The 20,213-nt window shown below is 36.7% G+C and overlaps 5 protein-coding genes across 8 annotated transcripts; 2 read left to right on the top strand and 3 right to left on the bottom strand.

Annotated features, from left to right (window-relative positions):
- Nucleotides 1–3: 3 nt before the first annotated feature.
- Nucleotides 4–2,164, bottom strand: Syx5 (Syntaxin 5). Of its 3 annotated transcripts, none has more exons than XM_076417415.1 (6): nucleotides 2,036–2,164; nucleotides 1,350–1,624; nucleotides 1,149–1,293; nucleotides 764–1,093; nucleotides 485–708; nucleotides 4–424 (listed from the first exon to the last, which is right to left on the bottom strand). In XM_076417415.1, exons 2-6 carry the CDS (start codon nucleotides 1,584–1,586, stop codon nucleotides 257–259), a joined length of 1,104 nt encoding a protein of 367 aa, XP_076273530.1. In that variant the 5' UTR covers nucleotides 1,587–1,624; nucleotides 2,036–2,164; the 3' UTR covers nucleotides 4–256. The 3 variants fall into 3 exon arrangements, with proteins under 3 accessions (XP_076273530.1, XP_076273529.1, XP_076273528.1); XM_076417414.1 differs by lacking the exon at nucleotides 2,036–2,164 and adding an exon at nucleotides 1,737–1,825; XM_076417413.1 differs by lacking the exon at nucleotides 2,036–2,164 and having other exon boundaries at nucleotides 1,350–1,834.
- Nucleotides 2,038–4,662, top strand: Slh (sec1 family domain containing Slh). 2 transcript variants are annotated; one of them, XR_013007656.1, is made up of 10 exons: nucleotides 2,038–2,176; nucleotides 2,234–2,393; nucleotides 2,455–2,668; nucleotides 2,721–2,808; nucleotides 2,866–2,955; nucleotides 3,005–3,292; nucleotides 3,344–3,908; nucleotides 3,971–4,115; nucleotides 4,159–4,369; nucleotides 4,426–4,662. XR_013007656.1 is itself a non-coding variant. In XM_076417408.1 (10 exons), exons 1-10 carry the CDS (start codon nucleotides 2,149–2,151, stop codon nucleotides 4,531–4,533), a joined length of 1,887 nt encoding a protein of 628 aa, XP_076273523.1. In that variant the 5' UTR covers nucleotides 2,038–2,148; the 3' UTR covers nucleotides 4,534–4,662. The 2 variants fall into 2 exon arrangements, 1 of the variants encoding a protein (XP_076273523.1); XM_076417408.1 differs by having other exon boundaries at nucleotides 4,169–4,369.
- Trs20 (trafficking protein particle complex subunit 2) lies at nucleotides 4,540–5,426 on the bottom strand. Its single transcript, XM_076417421.1, has 2 exons — nucleotides 5,050–5,426; nucleotides 4,540–4,991 (listed from the first exon to the last, which is right to left on the bottom strand). The coding sequence occupies exons 1-2, from the start codon at nucleotides 5,134–5,136 to the stop codon at nucleotides 4,659–4,661; spliced, it is 420 nt and encodes a 139-aa protein (XP_076273536.1). The 5' UTR covers nucleotides 5,137–5,426; the 3' UTR covers nucleotides 4,540–4,658.
- A 3,155-nt stretch (nucleotides 5,427–8,581) lies between these two features.
- On the bottom strand, nucleotides 8,582–16,233 carry bsf (bicoid stability factor). Its single transcript, XM_076417406.1, has 8 exons — nucleotides 16,012–16,233; nucleotides 15,400–15,930; nucleotides 13,975–15,342; nucleotides 12,506–12,765; nucleotides 12,217–12,445; nucleotides 11,690–12,159; nucleotides 9,155–9,736; nucleotides 8,582–9,099 (listed from the first exon to the last, which is right to left on the bottom strand). Exons 1-8 carry the CDS (start codon nucleotides 16,152–16,154, stop codon nucleotides 8,642–8,644), a joined length of 4,041 nt encoding a protein of 1,346 aa, XP_076273521.1. The 5' UTR covers nucleotides 16,155–16,233; the 3' UTR covers nucleotides 8,582–8,641.
- Nucleotides 16,232–19,000, top strand: LOC143204690 (uncharacterized). Its single transcript, XM_076417407.1, has 10 exons — nucleotides 16,232–16,622; nucleotides 16,675–17,017; nucleotides 17,072–17,439; nucleotides 17,494–17,705; nucleotides 17,767–17,934; nucleotides 17,991–18,121; nucleotides 18,173–18,337; nucleotides 18,391–18,555; nucleotides 18,623–18,768; nucleotides 18,822–19,000. The coding sequence occupies exons 1-10, from the start codon at nucleotides 16,488–16,490 to the stop codon at nucleotides 18,942–18,944; spliced, it is 1,956 nt and encodes a 651-aa protein (XP_076273522.1). The 5' UTR covers nucleotides 16,232–16,487; the 3' UTR covers nucleotides 18,945–19,000.
- Nucleotides 19,001–20,213: the final 1,213 nt, after the last annotated feature.

Below are 20,213 nucleotides of genomic sequence, written 5' to 3'. Positions count from 1 at the left end.
ATGTTTTAAGGTGATAAATCTGTAATTTTACTTTTTTCCTTTCCAGTATATACTAGGTCACAAGACAACTCATGATAATATAAATAATGTAATAATCCAATTAAGTTAAAATAAATTAACTGAATCTCTCTCTCACGACTATCACTGCTCCAAAAAATTCTCTCTTATCACAGTTTATTTCTTGGAGATTTTTACAGTATGCAACTTTTTATAAAAGAGTAACTTGTACTATATTAAAATATTTATGTATGTATACTTAAGCCAGAAACACAACGAAAAATATGAAAAAGAAAATCAAAACTCCGAATATCTTGATCATCAGCCATCGATTCGACGACACCGACTTGAAATATTTGATGATCTGGGCGTGGGCTGCTTCGATGTTTAGTTCTGCTTCCTGGACGTTGGTGTCGATCCTTTCGACCTGAAAACCGACGAGTCATCGTAGCGTATCGGCTTGGAGATAGGGGATAATAACGTTTACCATCTCTTCCTGCTCTTTAACCATATGTGCCAGCTGTTGAAAAATTCCGCCCAACTCTACAATAGTGGACTCGATATTTTGCATCGTCTCTGCTCTGCTTTGTAAATAATTGTCCGATTCGTCGTACATCAAGGCGGTTTGCATCTGCGTCTGTGTTGGTAGAAGCGGTTGGTTTTCCACGTTTATGCTCACTTGATGGTCTTGTTCTTGGAATAATAAACTTGCTAAAATCGTTTTTGGTTACTTATTCTTTATAACACCACATCTCTGGCAACTTACATTGTCCTACAGTCGCATTAGTTGGTGGTGGCAAGCCACCTTGACTAAACTGCTCTCTCCGCGTCTTTTGATGCCTCAAATTCTCCGTTCTTACCTCCAATATCTGCTTAAAGTCCGTGGACATCGTCGCTAGTTTTGATTGTAATGCCAAAACAATATTACTGGAGTGTGACTGTAAATGCTTGCCGTTTCTGGAATCTCTCTGTTTTTTAGAAATAGATTGCAATTGAGCAATTTGCTGATTTAAACTACTCAAGTCACCTTTGATGATATAAGTTAACTCTTGGATTTCAGCTGTACGGTCATCAAATAACGATTTCCGTTTCGCCACTACAATAACACACCATATAAAAATAAAAGGTTATTATACCTCGTCTAAACTCACATAAAGTTAATTTTTCCAATTTCGCATAAGTGCTGGCAATGTTCTTGCCCACATTTTTTGCTATGAACATAAATTCAGAATGACTTTGAATTATCTTAGACCGTTTAGGATCTCTAGCAGCTACAGCTCTTGCGATATTACGGCCCTGCCAAACAAAAACATTGATACATGATTTTAATAAATGCGATTATCACAACGTGCCTGTAAGGTTTGAATGGTGTTAACAAATTCACTTGTCCTATCTCTCGCAGTCATGATGGGTTCGGGTTCAATGTAGTCCTCTATATGATTGTCTTCTAAGTAGTAGTTTTGAGAAACATTATTCGGATAACAACTGTTGATGTAATTTAACTCCCCAGTTTTTGACAGCGACCGTTCATTGCCTATAAGAACTAGATTTTCGTTTTCTGAACCTGTGCGACGTCTTCTGGGAAGCATTGCATTCTTAATGCTTTACAAGCAAAAATTTGAATCTTCTGTAGAAAGGGGTACAATATGTTATTATCTTGAAATTCTTCAAATATTGCTAATGTTAAGTTTGTTATATATAACAATTATCAAATATGTAGTGTAGTAATTAATACTGACATAAAAAGTGGTCTGGGGAATTTTAAAATATATAGAACAATTAATAATAATTTGAACAATTTGAAATATAGGTTAGACACGTCAACAAGGCGAAATTTGAAAGCTGCTAGACATTATTGATGACATGACGTTTACCAAATTAGAGAGATCTTGCATTAAACCTAATAATTTTATACAAAACATTTAAATATAAAACTAATTTGAAGGGGCTTTAAATATTAAATTAGATTGTATGTTATATTAATTGTTATGCTGATATTTTGATTATTGCTATATACACATTGATCTATTGTACTTACATTTTTTGCATTGACGTTTTCTGTCACGTCACGAAAACTATGAGAAAATTTGTGTTTTAAATCAGCTTATATTTACAGGCTACCACTAGCTTTTATATTAATTTTATATAGATATGGCTTCGTTACGACAACGACAGAAAGGTTTTAATACTAGTACCTGGTATATTTTTTGAAATTCCCATATTACCTTGGTTTTAGATGCTATAAGGCAAATGTTAAATTTAAATCAGCCCGTCAGCAAATCGGGCACAGCAGAACCTTCATGGAAAATATTGGTTTATGACAGAATAGGGCAAGATATCATTTCACCACTTATATCAGTCAAAGAACTCCGTGAACAAGGAGTTACGTTGTTTGTGTAGGTTTATTTACTTGGGCTGTGAGATGTTTGTTGCTGTAACTATGCAGTATTGTTTTAGACAGTTACATTCAGATCGTGATCCAATACCAGAAGTTCCAGTGGTGTATTTCTGCTCACCAACTGAAGAGAACTTGGGTAGAATCAAACAGGACTTTCAGAGAGGCATTTATGATATCTATCATTTGAACTTTATTTCACCTATATCCAGACAAAAGCTTGAAGATCTAGCATCTGCGGCGATTGAAACTAACTCTGTAGCTAATATTCATAAAGTATTTTTTTCAATATGTCTTAAATTATGTAGTTAATTGTTTAATCTTGTAGATATATGACCAATATGTGAATTTTATTTCTTTGGAGGATGATATGTTTGTTTTAAAGCATCAAAATAGCGATGCGCTCTCATATTATGGTGAGATAGCTTCAGAAAATGTAAGTAGTTGTGGCTAACTAACTAAGATTGTTTTAGGTATAAATAAAGGAGATGTTAAGGATGTAGAAATGGATAATATCATGAATAGTATAGTGGATTGTTTGTTTTCCGTTTTCGTGACTGCAGGTGGGAATAAATGTTGTAATATATCATAATTTTATATTAAAATATTTAGGAACTGTTCCAATAATTCGGAGTCCAAAGGGAAACGCCGCCGAGATGGTTGCCAGGAAACTGGAGAAGAAGCTCAAGGATAACTTGTTTGATGCGAGAAACAATTTGTTTACTGTTGATACTCAATCGGGGAATTTCAATTTCCATAGACCACTGTTGATTATATTAGACCGAAATGTTGACATGGCTACTCCGTTACATCACACCTGGACCTACCAAGCCTTAGCTCACGACCTACTTGATTTAGCCTTAAATAGGTTGGTCGTAGAAGAATCCACACCCAAAGGAGGTAAATTATTAGCTGTTTTAATTCAACAGATATAATATAAATATCATTCAGGTGCAAGGCCAAAACACAAACCTTGCGAGCTGGATTCAAAAGACACATTCTGGGCGAACCATAAGGGTTCCCCATTCCCCAATGTAGCTGAAGCCATCCAGGAAGAACTGGAACAGTATCGTTCTTCCGAGGAAGAGGTCAAGAAGCTGAAATCATCCATGGGTATTGATAATGAGAATGAACTTGCTATTTCGATGGTAACGGATAATACTGCGAAAATTACGTCCGCAGTCCAATCGTTGCCGCAACTTTTAGAAAAGAAGAGATTGATAGATATGCATACTTCCATCGCGACCGGAATACTGAATATAATAAAGTCTAGGAAACTGGATACTTACTTTGAGTTAGAGGAGAAAATTATGAGTAAAACACAGCAATTGGAGAAATCTATACTAGATATAATATCAGACCCCGAAGCCGGCAATGCCGATGATAAAATGAGATTATTTATAATTTACTTTATTTGTTCACCACACTTGTCTGAAGGTGACTTGAAAAAATTCGAGAATGCCCTAGTAGAAGCGGGCTGTGATTTAAGTCCATTAGCATACATTAAAAGATGGAAGTTAGTACCTCACCCTCATCTACTACAAGTTTATATTAATCCTCGCTCTTAATTTATTTCAGGAGCTTCACTAAAATGGCAAGTGGAGCTTCATTAAACCAATACGAAGGTGCAGGCACCAAAACAGTTAGTATGTTCTCAAAATTGGTATCACAAGGCTCAAATTTTGTCATGGAAGGCGTGAAGAATTTGGTCGTGAAAAGACATGTAATTCTTTTCAGCTTGATGGTTTTACTATAAGTAACTGTAGGGATTTTCAGAATTTACCTGTGACAAAGATCGTTGACCACTTGATGGATTTCAAAAACAGTCAAGAGATGGAGGACTATCACTATTTCGACCCTAAGCAACTGAAACTGACTGAGATACCGAAAAACCGGTCCCCTTTTCAGGAAGCAGTGGTGTTTATAGTCGGGGGAGGTAACTACATAGAGTATCAAAACTTGGTAGATTACGCAAAGGTAACTAGTATCCAACATACTGTATCATTTTAACTTGCTTCAATCGCCATTTTTAGGCCAAGACAACATCGGGAAATAATAAAAGGATAACATATGGAGCGTCAACATTGAATAATGCACATCAGTTTTTAAAACAACTATCAATGTTGGGACAAGAATTATAAACTAAGTTTAACAATTCAAAATAATTTTAATATACTTATAATAACTTGAAATAGTTTATAAATAAAAATGTTAACGGTTAAGAGGTGTTATTTATATATACATCAATAAAGTTTTGCATTAATATTCAACTGGATAGATATTTTTTCCCGTGGACTAGAGCTTTTTTCTCAAAAGCTAGGCTTTTAATTGGAGTATCTTCTTCATAGAATGGATTCATTGAGTGTTTGATGTAAGCCTCATACATTTCATTAAAGAAGTTCTTAATACCGTCATCGTTCCTGTTATCATGCACAATCACAAACCTTATTAGGCTAGCTGTTACGAAAGCTGACACAAACCACTGGTTGAACTTGTCTACTGATTTTAAGTACATATTATGGGTCTTCCATTTATGCTCATCGATCAAATCTAGCGCAGAATGAGCTATGAATTGATTCAAATGTCGATAATCTTCTTTCTGTAAATTGTGTCCAATCAATATGAGATGTATCATACACTTTAACCTCTGAAAATACCTTGGGGTCTTTGCTGTTCGTAAATTCCATTTCAAACAGGGGCTTGTCTTTATGGCCAACAATAACAAAGTAATAAGTTCCTATCATTTTATATAGTGTGAATATTAAAACTTGTTTACATGTATAATCACAGTTTAACCTATAATTTTGAAATTGGTTGACGTTTTTGAAACTTAAAATAAACAGGAACAGCGAGGCAGAGTTGCCGTTTCTTGAGAAATTTCTTTTTTGTAATGAATTCTATATTTTTACCCTAAATGGATCAAAGCATATCTTTATATAAAATAGTTTAGGAATCGTTTATGATTAAAATATTCACTGCCGAGGACGCGAATTCGCGTATCGGCGCTTGCGTTTGGAGCGCCATGGACGCGATGTCGCGTTTTTGTTTCTAATGCGTTTGAACGGTTGTTAAATCGTTGGCGCTTGATATGTAGCTTTAGTTGTTTACAGGCGTGTAACAAAAGGTATTTTTCTGAATAGTTTCTTTTCAAGTGCGTAAGGTGTCTGCGGAAGAATGGATCAACCTAGTACATCAAAAAGCAAGTGTGTGCCCGGTTTAACTGATGAAGGAAAACCTCATAGGTAAGAATGGTACATATCATACAAGGAGTCCAATGAATCAGATATGTGTCTGTTAGTTAAAAAAAAGTTTGTATTTTGGAATTTTAAAAGTTTTAGAAATAATTTTATTATAATGAATTTTATAAAACGTGTAAAAAAATCGAGTGCGTCTTTTTCACCCTTGTTTTTCAGTTGGACGACGCTAACTAAAGTACAATACATTTTTTTCTAATGACAAAAATACATTTCCTTATAATGAAAACGTTCGAATAATATATTAGGCATGGAGAATTTGTACAATTTTAGGTATAATAACATTAACATTTTGATACCCTACCATCTAAATTTTATTTCCTGTAAAGCCTTTATAGATATCGATATTATTGTTTTTACAGGTACCAACATAAAAAGCTTTATGCTCCTGAGGAGGTCCTGGAGTTATTATTTTCTGGACAATCATCGTCAGACGAGAAGTTTGATTCGGATTCAGACTCTGAAGAAAGTTGTGATATGGCTTACCAGACAAGTACTCAACAAGGGCATCCTGATGACAATCGACTGGACTCTAATGGCTGGACGTGGGATGACGATGGAGAGTTAAAACATATAGATTTTATTGGCAACCCAGTACATTTGAATCTTGACGTAAACGAACCGTCCGATTATTTTAATTTGTTGGCTACAACTGAGTTCTACAGTTTGATCACAACACAAACTAATAAATATGCGGAAGAATTATTTCTTAGCGGTATTGAGGAGCACTCAAGGATCACACTTTGGAGAGATGTAACTGAGAATGAATTCAAGATATTTTTAGGACTTCTTTATCATACGGGTACGATAAAACTGAACAGATTGGAGGACTATTGGAAAACGAATTATAAGTTTAATATTCCCGTGTTTCGAAACTTTATGCCTCGAAATCGATTTCAGTGTATACTTAGAGCCTTGCATTTCGCAGACAGTCCCCAGAATCACGAACCTAAACCAGTAGACAGTCTTTATAAAATTCGCGATTTTATAGAATTTTTCAACAGACGCATGAGCCAAGTTTATTACCCAGGACGCAATCTGTCACTTGACGAATCTATGGCGCTTTGGCGTGGAAGATCAATGTCTCGTCAATATATAACAAGTAAACGCCGTAAATATGGTATTAAATTATATATGTTGACCGAACCGGACGGAATGGTCCAAAAAATATTAGTTCACAAAGGAGCGGGTAACACTGAAATCGGTAGAAAAGGGCATTCTTCAAAGGTCGTCCTAAAATTATTAGAAGGAAAGTTAAACAAAGGACATTGCATATATATGGACGGTTTCCACAATGACATTTCTTTGGCCAAGGATTTATTAGAAAATGGCACGTATGTCACCGGTAAGTTAAGGAAAAACAGAAAAAATATCCCCGTCGATGTACTTGTGAAAAAATTAAATAAAGGAGAACTTGTTTCGAAATATTCAAATGGCGTGTCGGTCCAAAAATGGAAGGATAGAAGGGATATTCTAATGGTATCAACAGAACACGAAGGAGAGCTGTTAGATACGGAAAATAGACGTGGGCAGCATAAAATGAAACCAAAATCGCTTGTTGAGTACAACAAATATATGAGCGGTATGGATACGTTGGATCAAATGCTATCATATTACAGTTGTGACAGAGAAACATTGAGATGGGACCAGAAGCTTGGAATACATATTTTTCAATGTATTCTAATTAATGCATTTTTTTTGTACAACAAAAACGTCACTGAGCGCATGAGTTTTTATGATTTTAGACTGAAAATCATTGATTATTTATTATCACACAGTAAAAAAGAAACGAGCAAACGTACAAAATACAGTACATCAAAGAATACAAAAAGGAAATCTACTGATCATTGTCCACAAACGATTAAAAAAGCTAACAAAGATGGAAAGGACTGGTCAGTTAGGAGAAAGTGTAAATTATGTGCGTCAAACAACAAGCGAAAGGACACTATGTACTGTTGTTTAGACTGCGAGAGTCAACCATTCTTGTGCCTTGAATGTTTCCCTATTTATCATAATAAAAAGAAATAATTTGTTTTGATATTTCATTTTAATTTAATTAATTTTATGTTAAGAGTATTTCATAGCCTGAGTGATTTGCTATATTATTTTGTAAAAACCAAAGTTCAGAATTTATGACAATTTTTGTAGGTAATCATTTTTTTTAAATTATCGCATTTTAGTCGTGGCTCCTGATAAAAAAAGTAAGGAGTCTGCAATTTTTGCAAAAGAAAACTTACCTATTTTTTTATAAATGAAGTTTATCCTATATTCTTTTCTGTTCATTGAATTTGTCTATTTCGGAGATAAACTGTTATTAAACACAGAGCATAGAACGATCTTCGGTCATTTAATTTCTGTGAAGCTTTATCGCTACTAAATGTCTCTATTAAAATTACGGCTGTAACTATATTTAATTACTTAAAAAGATAATATTAAAGAATGTTTACAAAATGTCTTAACATTAATTAAATTAAAGACCACTTCAATAATCAGTTAACTGGCGAAAGCAGCGTAAAATACAGATCGTTCGACACAGATAACCGATATCACATACTAAATGCAGCGAAATCTCCACTTAAATATCTTCTGTCTTGTGTACCGCGCTGGTATTTGAAGGAGCTCGCAGAGCACGTTCGTATGGCCCGGATAAATAATAGCGATAGCGTGAGTCAATACTTTATTCCACTAGTCTACGTTACTTCTATGGCTCGCAGTTTTCATTCATCATATATTACAAGAATTCACGAATGCTAAATAGGACTTGCTTTTTTATTTTTTTGGAGCTCTGCAGCGCTTATGCATCAGCCACCACTGAACGTGTTAGTGATGAATATTATTTATTGTACTGTGACTTATATTTTGCTAACACCATTGGGTTTCAGGCAACCAGTATTAATAAGGAACATTTTTTGTGACATAAGAAAAAAAAGCCAACTTGATTTTTTAAATCAAAATTTAATAAACTTAAAAACTAAATGGATCACAACTAGTAGATTTACTCCTCTTCTTCGGCGGCTTTGTGTTTCTGTGGAATAGGATAATTGAATTCTTTGCCTAATCGTTCGAAGACTTCTTTGGTGCGCAAGACGGCCGTTCGATTAATATTGTTGATGCTAATTTCGGTCAGAGCCTTCTCGAATACCTTGACGACTTCCTCGTCTTTGTTCTTGGCGATGAGAACGTCCAGGTAACAGCTGAACGCGTTGCCGGTAGCGCCCTCCGTCACGTTGCTGATCTTCAGGTGTTCGATGAGTTTTTGTATCAGGTTCTCGTCGAGCGTCTCTCTGGCTGTCTGTACGATTTTTTGGAACATTATTCGGGGCGAGTCTTTGAGGTATTGGCTCCAGATTTCTTCGGCCTTTTTGTCGTCGCTACTAATAAAGTATTTCGTCCACAAGACGTTCAGAGGTCCGACGATGCCTTTGTTGGCGTATTTTATGGCGATTTTTTCATCTGTGAAGTAAAACGGGTTAATAACGGTAATATACGAGTAAAAACAAGGACGTACATCTGTCGATGAGTTCGGGATGGTGCTCCAATATTCCGTAAGCCCCGCCTCTGGGGAACCGACTGCTGATCGTCTCCAAGTTCTCGGGTTGAGCGTTGTCTATGTCGTTCTCCAGCTTCGACAAGTAGTCGGCGCCCTTACCCGCTACGATGTTGGCGTGACACATGCGGTTATCGAATGACACCAGTCTTTTAACGTCGCTCTGCAACTTGGACCCGATCAGTTCCAAATTGGCGATGTCCCCGGCGGACGCCAGACGATTCAGCAGGAACCGGAATATTTTCTGAACGGGATATTTGCCCCTGTCCAGTAACATGTCGGTGAGTTTGGTCGCCTCCGTCAGTCTGCTGTCGTGGACGAGTTTCTCGATGATGCGCGACGTGTCGTTTAGCGACACGTTCGCGTTGTTCCTGACCAGGTCCAAACAGGAGTTGACGTCTCCCTTTTGCAGTTGTTGCCTGACGAAACTCTGGGGCGGCAGTCTGTTCTGGTTGACGGTGGTTTCCGGGGCGGGGACGGGTTTCGGTTGGGCGGGTCTGGCCTGAATCTGGGGCTGGGGCATGACGAACGGGACGTTCAAACCTGAAATCGATTAATTGTTGACTTATGACTAGAATACTTGAGGAGCTAAACGGTGGAGTTAGAAACGATGGTCGGGGAAGTCACAGTTTAATATTTAACATAATTTTGTCGCAGTAGCGTAATTTCCGAAAAAATCACTGATTTGTGAACAATTTCGAGTTACAATCACTTTTTCGACATGTAATTCAATCTTCTTTGTCACTCAGAAGTCTATTTTATGTATTTCTGAAAACTTACAGTTTAACACGTTCGCTGCCAATAATGCGCTAGCGCGTATTGTGAAGCTTTCATTGGACACCAATTACGCTTAAGCCATGTATTTAGTTTGTCATTAGCAGTGTGCCCGTACAGTTGTATCGTGCTTGGTTTCGATTTTTCCTTTCTGATTCATATGTATTGCAGAATTGGATAAGGCGGGAAAAAATAACGATATGTCAAGACCCTCTCGTCCTAAATGTGGAAAAATAGATATGAAACGTGCCCTAACTGTACAATCGTATTCCAATAAGTAAGTGTTTGATCCCAGATCGGCAGCGAACATGTTAAGAGAATTCAAGTAGACTAAAACATTTTGGAATACCGCTAGATAGCTATAATTTTTTGAAATTAGTTTAGCCCTCTAATGTATTTCATCCCCTTGAAAGACCTACGATGGTGTAAATAAACCGATTTATTGGGAAAACGTATTGACCCTGGAAACCTTTGACCGTGGAAAAAGTGAATATCAGGTGGTATATCATATTTTTACTTGTATATTTTTAACAGATACAAGAAAGACATCATTGGATGGGTCTTTACCTCCCTAGAAATAACTACTAATTGGGTGGCGAGAATAACCGTTAAGCCAACCCACTTTCTCAGTACAAGCTACCCAAGGGAGGAGCAATGGGGGAGGTACTTTTCACGTTTTCAAGAAAATAACAGAACCCATAATATGCTTATTTAATAAAACAATCTCATATTGTGACAATAGCCAATAAAACTCGAGAAAACACACTTGGAACGCTTGATCTTAAAGAAGGAACAGAGTCACAACTGGATGAGTGTTTCTTCGCCTGAAAGTACTCATAAAACCAGATAGGACACCCTTTGATACAACTTACTACATACAACACCCACCACCATGAACCTGAGGGAAGAGCATTACGGTAAAAGGCGATGTAATTTTCTAGACAATCTTCAACTAAAGTAACTAAACTGAGAAGCCCGAAACAGAGTATTCTTATCATCAACCAACTACAACGAAACACATAGATTGTGTCCTGTGAGTAAATATAAAATGAATAAAAAGACGATAGTATCCAAATGAGCAAAAGAAGGGAAAACCAGTTACCTAGCATTTCTACGAACCTACGAAAATTTCCAAAAACGAAATATTTTTTTAATTCAGACTTTATTTTTATTATTTTTAATAAATCATACATCCTTGTCTTTCAAATTAGTAATTTAAAGAAATTCTTAAGTGAGAGTATAGTAGTATTTAATAGAGAGTAAGTAGTAAGTAGTTAATAGAGAGTAATACAAAGTATATTTTTACAATACAACAATTTAACTATGGCGTCTCAGACTTTCGTCAAAAGATGTATAGGTGTTAAACCCAGTAGAGACAGAAGCAGGCTGCTAGCTAAAAGAGCAAATAACATTTTGTTTCTAGGATGTTTAGGTATGCAAAATATTCACAGTTATGTAAATTAAGCTCTTAACTTTGTCATACATAATTAGATCTTATAAAATGAAAATAAAAAGCATTCTAAATCTTTGGAGTTGATCAGATATCAGAAATCTGAACCAAGATTAGGCATCAGGCATTTTATTCTGGTAGTCGAACCCGAAAGCAGAAGCACGATTGCCTATAGTCAGGATGTAATTTGAAAAAGTGACACTAGCCTAATGACAAGAGACTATGGTGTTGCAGACTAAGGGTTTCGGTATTTATTGGCATAGACGACTTACCTTTTTCCTGCAGGTAGCTTCCCAGCTTGAGCAGGAACTGACTCGACGGCGCCAGATCCTCCTCCTGCATCTGCGTCCACAGACCGATGCACTTGTCCGGCTCGTCCTGTTTGATGTAGCTCAGCAACAGCTGGTAGTAGATGTCGCCGCGGTCGATGTAGTTAAGGTCCTTGGTGGCGTCCTTCAGTCCCTCCAGCGATTGGACCAGTCCTTCCTGTTGGTACCTCTCGCAGACCGAATTGATCTTTTTCGCCCTGTTCTGCAGCCCGGGCGTCTCCAGGATCTTGCGCGCTTGCCTGATCCTGCCGCACTCCACGAACGCGAACACCAGGTCGTACAGGCTGTTTATCTCACCGTGCACGGTGGTGCTCAAGTCGGTCAGTCTCTGCAGGTTCTCGGCGTCCTCCTCTTGGATTAGCTTGCAGGCCAGCTCGTTCTTCCACGGCGTGACCTTGTAATGCTTCACGCACCTGAGAAATGTTTCATTAGCGACGCGGCCCAAGCGAGAAAAACGTTCCCGCACTCACCACTGAAATTTCTCCATGGCCGCCTCGATATTCTTGTTAACGATGTGTACTTTTATCAAGGGACCCAACATCACGTTGTTCACGTCGATATAGCTGTTGTCAACCAGGGCGTCAAACACTCTGGTCAAGTCCTCCGTGCGACCTTCCTGTGCTAAACTGTTGAGCAATCGCCAGACCAAAGAATTGTACGAGTAGCCGCGATTCGAATTCCTATGTTCCTCGGATATTTCTAAAATTGAAGGATATACGAACACGTAAAACTAGCGACAAACCGACGGGTCTTGCGTACCTTGCAACAGTTGGATTCCTTGCTCCAGCTGACCCTTCGACACCATAAGATTGACCAACCGTATAACTTTGGCCTCGTCGATTTTGAATTCGGCGCCCTCCGCTTCCTTGATGAGTCTCAGATGTTCCGAGGCCTTATCGAGCTGGCCGTTGACCGCGTAAGCCTCCAACAGCTGGGCGTGTATGCCGGATGTAAATTCGAAACCCGGCGACGATTTCATGTCCTCCAGAAGCTTGAGCATCTGGTCCAGGTTTTTGTTCCTAGAAAGCAAGCATCATATATATTGTTCTTCATGCTAAAAACAGGAATCCAACAAAAACATCTCTACAAGTGGTCGGCAAAGGCTGTAATTAAAGATTATATTGCAAAACATAAATTAAATTTTGAAGACACCATGTTTAAGAGTGAAATATTTCAAATAGTCTTTTGGTAAATATAAATCAAATGTTTAATTGTGTTTTATGTAATTTACTTTTTTTTAGAAATAGTCCTAAAAAAAGATACCCAGTAGATCAGATGGCCGAATAATATGGAATTCAGTCAAATTAAATTGTCATGGTACGTGGCAAAGAAATACTACAGTAGATATGCAGGTTGAGAGATACATACAGGCAAAAACTATTTGGATATGTCGAAAGGAATGTCTACAATAGCACCCCTCCGTTTGAATGCACTCCGTCAGACACATAGAAGAAGAAATTGGTAAATGGTGGAATTGTGAACTAATGTTAGAATGGAAATTAACAGCATAATTATTGATTTTAATACTCGCTCAGAAAGTGACAATGAGTGAATGAGACTTTCTGCATGTATCAAGGAAGACGTATTTATTATATATACAGATAGTAACAGAACAAACCAAGGAAAAATACAGTGATATCAAAATTACTTTACAAGGAAACACTGTACCGACGAAAACAAGAACTAAACGTAGATACTAAAGGCAAATATGCTCTTTAATGAAACTAAAATATATTACTTGAATATAAAATTGTTAATTAGGTGGACTAGGCTTCCAGGGGACACCACTATATAAAAAAATGCGCGTAAAACTCTAACTCATAGGTGGTATGGAAACAATCCAATGTAAATATAATAAAACACAACCGCAACCTACAGACTATTACAACTGTATAATTAATTGTAGTTTCAAGTCCTATAATATATGCATTAGATATACTATAATGTTTAAATAAATTATATTTGATAACACTATTTTTGTTTATTTAATTATTTTATTTAAATTTGAATTTTGTTGTACGTCAAAGCTAAAATGAACTATAACTCGGAGTTTATGCGGCAACATTGCAACGTTTTGACGTCATCAATTCAGATAACGCGAGTTCACTGTTTTATTGAATGGACTATCTATGTGTTTGAAAAAGCCTACTAGATTTTAAATATCTACGGTTAAAAACGCGGATTACTTTTACCCGTACCCAAGGCAAACCACTACTGCAACAACTTACCTGTAGTGGAGGGAAAACAAGTGCCGCTTCAAGCCGGTGGTGTCTTGATTTTTCTTGGACAGATTCTCGATGAGGCGCTCCAACTGCGGAACCGTCATCTGATGGTAAGGGGTGTAGGTCGGTTTGCTGGTTCTCAATGGTACCAGTATCAGGTCGCCGGAGGTCAGTTTGCCCAGAAGGTCCGACACATGATTGGTCATCTTCTCGCCCAATTTATCCTCGATCTTCTCGGCGCAGGTCGTGGAGATACTCAGGCCTTTTTCAACCAGTTTCTCCAGTATGGCGGGTATCATCTTGACGAAACTGTTGGTGTTCCCGGAAAGGTCCAGAACCAACGTGTCCAGCACCTTTGTCTTGTCGGGCAACTCCGTCTTGTCGCTGACATAGCTTATATTTTCTAGATTCGCGTAAATTATGTGTAACATGGAGACGTAGGAATCCACGTCGCCCGTGGACGTAAGAGCGCTTGTTAGAGGCTTCCTGAGTAAATCTGGGTTGTAATAAGCTCTAACCGACGAGGCTATCGCAGCTGCTTCGGCGATATCCTTCTTTTGAAGCAAATTAATTACCACGCTACAAACCGAGGTACCAATAGGAACGTTAGCATCGCGCAAAATCGCCAAAATCTCGCTGCTCTTCACTTTCAAATTCGGTAAAACATATTCTCTTATGGTTTCAGTGCTAGGTAAAAGGTCAAAATGTTGCATACTCTTCAGTACCTGCAAGACCCCATTCCCGCTGGGATCCCGAGCTTTGGACGCGATAAGAGGCCAGAAATAATGTTGCCTTATTTCGTGACCGGTATTGCGAAGTTCTTCCAGGAGGCTGTAGCTGAGAGACTCCTTTCCTAGTTCTAAGCTAATCTCTGTGGCTAGTGACAAAGCTTTCTCATACAAATTTTCTTCCTTCAATTTGTTACAATACTCCAAAACAGTTTTCAGGGGCTTATCGGATTTGACTAGTTGTCTAACAAAAAAGTTACCAATAGGCATTAATTTTCCATCTGCATTATTACCCCTGGGAATAGTTTTAAGTAACTCGAATGCAGTGCTTTCGCAATTCTTGTTTATCAACCTTAGAATAAGGTTTATAGCATCCTGTGAGTAACCAATGTTCTTCCTAAGTCTTGCTAATATATCTGGAACATATTGATCATGACCATTTACCGAAAGTGAGTAGACAATATCTAAATAATCCTTGTCCAATAAATATATATCATTTTTTTCACATTCTACAATGACTTCATTTATCCTTGTAATATTTCCTTCTTTCGCATACCCACACAGAAGAGTTGTGTAACTATCAGCACTCGGATCAAGACCGGCTTGTGTCATAACATTCAGAATTCCATGAGCAGAATCCATATCACTAAATATCACAATATTTTATTATAGTTATTACTACAAAGACATCTTAAAAACTTACCCCGCCTGAGAATGGCCAAAAATAAGAGCATTAAATACATTTTCATTAACTGGCATTTGTTTCTCTCTCATATACTCCAAAATTTTTGTTGCCCCTTCAATATCTCCATCCTGACAGTACCTTGATATTAACCTTTGGTAGGTTACTCTGTTTGGTTCTATTCCTTTGCTTTCCATGTTGCTTAAAAACTCTGTTGGAGAGAAAAGATGTTCATTCTCCAGATAAACCCTCAAAAGTGCATTGTAATGTGATACGTCCATGGGGACATTTAATCTGTCCAAAGTATTCCATATTTCATCAACTAGCTGTGTTCTAATTTCCGGTAATTCTTCAGGAACCAAACTGCCGCAACATCGTATCACTAGGAGCGATTGTGAACTGGTGGCTGAACGTGTATTTTTAATTTCTTCCAAAACATCTTCAATATCTCTGCGCGATATCCGCCCAGACTTTCTCACATCCTGATCCAACGTTTTTAATCTATGTTCTAGATTTTGATCGTATTGTGCCGAAGTTTGAGTTGCGAACGATCTAAAAAACACATTTTAAATTGCGTAATGTAGACCGGTAAAAATTACACTTCGCTTTGCTTCGTTATAGAAACAAACTCACTTGGGTATTGCGCCACAGTAACATTGTGCTGTAGCTGTATTAACAAAGTTTCCGTCAAATTCTCGAGGGGTGTTAACAACTACATTTTTCGCAAAACCAGCTATATATCGGACAAACTTCGAAGATCTTAAAATCGAAGCCATGGTCCTCGTGTTCCTTGACACTCCGCTGAAATGTGTTGGTGATATTTTAGTGATATGTCAATTCCCCTAAAACTGTCAACTAAAAAACACCAAAAATACACATGATGTCAAAAATTGTTTTAAACAGGTATGACATACCAGGAAAACAAAATAAATATGAGAAAATATGAATTATATCTTTTTAAACAGTGATTTTGTAATAAAGCTTTCGTAACAAACATTATTTCAAGGCAATTGGCTTTAAGTGAATTTGTTGAACAAGTTCATAGATGATAATTGTGTCTAATGTGAATTTAAAGATCTAGTTCTCGGTGCTAGCTTTATTAAAATTCAATGGAAGATAGAATAAATGTAACAAATTGTTGTCGGGTATGTCTGAGAACCGGTTGTACTTTAACATCAATTAACACCGAGGATAATGACACCTTAAAGTTTAGTTACAAACTTTTTTGTTGTGTATCTGAGATTGTAAGTTAATCTTTAATTGTGACTAATGAGATCTAATAATTTTCAACTGTAGTCTTGGGATAAGGAGGGTATAACCTCGTTAATATGTACAGAGTGTATAGACAGATTGAGAATTAGCTATGACTTCCGGAATACATGTATAACAGCGGATCAAACATTGGGCAAGTTTATAAAACAAGATAAAGAAAAGACTAATGGCTTGTTTAATGATAAATATGATTGCACTCAGTCACAGGACTCTAAAATTATCGGGCAGATCACAGAGGAGGACACAAGTAACTCGGGTTATCTCCATTTAAAACATTTCTTGGATAGTGAAGATGATATCAATAAAAATGGACCAGTACTATCTGATAACCAGAGATCGCGAGGACATACACCAGATTCATCAACAGGTGTGATAGTGTTAAATTAAATTATCATCGAATTTAGTTTATTGATACTTTTAGACTTTATGGGCGATTATCATCAGTCACAAACTATAGAAATTGAGGTGCAGGATATTCAAGAGATTATAATACAAGCAAAATCAAATGAACAAAATAATCAGGGCAACTTAATTGTAAGCAATGTGGATTATACTCTGGAAGATAAGTCTTCAAGAACAGAGGAGCATAATGGGATTGAAGATATATCTAATCAAATACAACATATTTGTACTGAAGCTTCAGTTGGAATGGTCAATAAAGAGAAAGGGGTGGGTCAAACTGAAGAGGATGAAGGAAGAAGTACTGCTTTATTGAACAAAACTATAATATTGGGTCAGTATGGTGGGGATGTTGTTGAGACTATATTGGAGGCTGAAAGGCCCAGGCAGGTAAATAATAATTTACTTCAGTTAGCCGGTTGTGTTTAAATTTGGTTCTTCAAGGATGTGTCACTGAAAAGCACAATATCCAATAAACAGAAGAAGAATACTGGAGTGCAGGCATGTCCATCAAATTTACAGACTGGAAAAGGCACTGGTACAGAAAATACCTGTACTATATGTGGGAAAACATACAGGAAGAAGGCGAATTTGAAGGTTCACATGAGGAGTCATACAGGTGAAAAGCCGTTTGAGTGTAAATATTGTGAAAGAAGGTACCTTGTATTGAATTTATGTTCTGTTTGTTTGTTTTCAAGTGAACCATTGATTTGGTAGATTCTATCATTCCTCGCATCTGAAGGAACACATCCGTCGGCATACTGGCGAAAAGCCTTTCCAGTGCATTGTGTGCCTGAAGAGGTTCACTATCAAAGGAGAATTGACGATGCATATGAAGTCTCATACCGGAGATAAGCCGTTTCCTTGTACTGTCTGCGATCGACGGTATTATTTGAATACTTTTTTTTGTCGATTTGGTGAAGGATATTTTTGTTTTTTAGATGTCTGACGTCGTCGGATTTGAAAATACATATGAGAACGCACACAGGCGAGAAACCTTACACCTGTAACTTGTGCGGAAAAAAATTCGGTAGCTCCTACATCCTTACGTCTCATATAAAAACTCACACAGGTTTGTTGGTGAAACTCGGTGAAAATTTGTGACGAACATGTCGTTTTCCAGGCGAGAGGCCCCATGCTTGCAAAATGTGCGATAAAACATTCACTCAGTCGTCGCATCTCAACGTTCACATGAGGAAACATACGGGTGAGAAGGTGGTGTGTAAATATTGCAATGCCAGCTTCAATCATTCTTCACAGCTCACGGTTCATATGCGGGAACATACAGGTTGTTATTTAAATCTTGTTTGAATGTACTCGTTATTATTGAGGATCTTTCAGGAAAACAACCATACAAATGTGGCGTGTGTGACAAATTGTGTAATTATGCTTCCGGTCTCCAAACTCACATGCAAAAACACACTGGTCAGAAATTTACATGCACGATATGTCAGAAGCAGTTCACCACAGCAGCGTATTTAACAGAGCACCTGCGACATCACACTGGTAAAGATTCTCACAGTCACTTTATGTCTGTTACTTACATACTAGTAGAATAACACTATTATTCTAGGTGAAAATTTGTTTACTTGCCTGGTTTGCGAGAGACAGTTCACCAGAAGAACGTACTTGGATAAACACGTGAGGACCCACACCGGTGAAAAACCATATTCCTGCTATGAGTGTGGTAAAAGCTTCAGTCAGTCATCCAGTTTGAAAGTAGGTCCTTATCGATCGCCCTTAAACCGTATTTATTCCTTTAATTGTTTCAGGTACATTCGAGGATTCATACTGGTGAGCGACCCTACCCCTGTGATAAATGTGATAAAAAGTTTATGACTTCTTCGGATTTGTCGGCTCATGTGAAGAAGCATAAGAAATACATAAACTTATAAAAAATAGTGCTGTCAATAATATAAGGATTTGAATAAATTCGAACGTTTTAAAAGTATTATCCATTATTTTGTTTTGTTGCTTCTTCTACATTTAGGTCTTTTGTTTTTATACATACACGATGTTGTTTTTTTATTAATTTTTTCAATGGTGATTAATGGCAACCTAAAAAATAGTTCTGTCACTGGTATCAAAATTTAAATAATATATTTGAAATAAAATAAAAATATTTAAAAGAAATAAATTAACATTTTTAAACGGATTTAACAGTTATTTTGTAGCAATAATCTTACATTAAAAACACCTAAGAAACTTCGTTAGTCACTTCTCTTAATTTATCCATATTAGTTGCTTGCTTTTCTATTGAAATTGTTGGTCGTCCATATTTTTACTTGCTGTTTTGTTTTTTTTTTAAATACACATATTTTTTGATCACAATAATGATTTTTAATTTTCCCTTATTACGCTAAATTCCCCCACATATACAGAACGTCATACTACGCTGTTGCTATTGTAGCCTGATAATAACAAGGGGAATAAATAAAAATATCCTCTGGATTTTCCAACATGAAATAAATTAATTGAATAAAGCGTTCTGAATTAAACCAACTCACAATAGTTTTCTGGAAAACAATATAATCACTTTTTAATTTGACAGTTTAATATTTGACATATTTGAAACAAATGATTGAAAATAGTAAGAAAAATTTATTATACCTATATAAAAATTTCTAAATCTTATTGAACTATATTTACTCTACTACTTCCGTCTACTTTCAAATAAAAAATTGTACTAATTAGAAGTTCAGGGTCAAAAATGGAATTTCAACATAAAAAACATATAAAAATACTCTTTAGTTAAAATGTAATGTTTAAAAAATTGATTTAAATAGATTGGTAAGTATTAAATAGCAAAATTGTTACATTGACAATCGATTTAACCTGACAGTGACATCAAATCTGATTGTCAACGGACCAGTCTTTTTGTCACGATTATTTTTGTTTGATGTCGCGGAAACGATTGAAAGTTCATTATAGATAATGTGTTGCGATTGCAAAACAACGTTAATAACGCTAATTTCTTAAAACCCTTTAGGCATCCGAAAGCTACATGGTTTTATTCCGGACGCTGATAAAGGGAGGATGAATTTTAATTCGTCCGGATTAGATTAAAACTTAAAAGCTCCGCTGTCGTTGAAATTAAGCATAGTTTTAATTGGTCGAAGCCCTTCGAAACCGGAAGTCATAGGTATAATATGTTTATTAATATA

Source organism: Rhynchophorus ferrugineus, unplaced genomic scaffold (genome assembly GCF_030347505.1).
Source record: "Rhynchophorus ferrugineus isolate W39M unplaced genomic scaffold, kcgeb_rfMv2 rfM11, whole genome shotgun sequence".
In the NCBI taxonomy this organism is placed as follows: domain Eukaryota; kingdom Metazoa; phylum Arthropoda; class Insecta; order Coleoptera; family Curculionidae; genus Rhynchophorus; species Rhynchophorus ferrugineus.
The sequence above is the reverse complement of the archived record's forward strand: the minus strand, read 5'-3'. Positions and strand labels throughout refer to the sequence as shown.

Excerpts from the sequence above, each read along its gene's own strand:
- Syx5 (XM_076417415.1), bottom strand. The coding sequence starts at position 1,586 with ATGCTTCCCAGAAGACGTCGCACAGGTTCAGAAAACGAAAATCTAGTT. Across the intron at positions 1,294-1,349 it reads ACACCATTCAAACCTTACAG|GGCCGTAATATCGCAAGAGC; the intron begins GCACGTTGTGAT and ends TTTGTTTGGCAG. Across the intron at positions 1,094-1,148 it reads ATTGGAAAAATTAACTTTAT|TGGCGAAACGGAAATCGTTA; the intron begins GTGAGTTTAGAC and ends GTGTTATTGTAG.
- Slh (XM_076417408.1), top strand. The coding sequence starts at position 2,149 with ATGGCTTCGTTACGACAACGACAGAAAG. Across the intron at positions 3,909-3,970 it reads GCATACATTAAAAGATGGAA|GAGCTTCACTAAAATGGCAA; the intron begins GTTAGTACCTCA and ends AATTTATTTCAG. Across the intron at positions 4,370-4,425 it reads ACTTGGTAGATTACGCAAAG|GCCAAGACAACATCGGGAAA; the intron begins GTAACTAGTATC and ends CGCCATTTTTAG.
- Trs20 (XM_076417421.1), bottom strand. The coding sequence starts at position 5,136 with ATGATAGGAACTTATTACTTTGTTATTGTTGGCCATAAAGACAAGCCC. Across the intron at positions 4,992-5,049 it reads CGAACAGCAAAGACCCCAAG|AAAGAAGATTATCGACATTT; the intron begins GTATTTTCAGAG and ends CACAATTTACAG.
- bsf (XM_076417406.1), bottom strand. The coding sequence starts at position 16,154 with ATGGCTTCGATTTTAAGATCTTCGAAGTTTGTCCGATATATAGCTGGT. Across the intron at positions 12,766-13,974 it reads TTGTTTTCCCTCCACTACAG|GAACAAAAACCTGGACCAGA; the intron begins GTAAGTTGTTGC and ends CTTGCTTTCTAG. Across the intron at positions 12,160-12,216 it reads GCCATGGAGAAATTTCAGTG|GTGCGTGAAGCATTACAAGG; the intron begins GTGAGTGCGGGA and ends AACATTTCTCAG.
- LOC143204690 (XM_076417407.1), top strand. The coding sequence starts at position 16,488 with ATGGAAGATAGAATAAATGTAACAAATTGTTGTCGGGTATGTCTGAGA. Across the intron at positions 18,556-18,622 it reads GCACCTGCGACATCACACTG|GTGAAAATTTGTTTACTTGC; the intron begins GTAAAGATTCTC and ends CTATTATTCTAG. Across the intron at positions 18,769-18,821 it reads GTCAGTCATCCAGTTTGAAA|GTACATTCGAGGATTCATAC; the intron begins GTAGGTCCTTAT and ends TAATTGTTTCAG.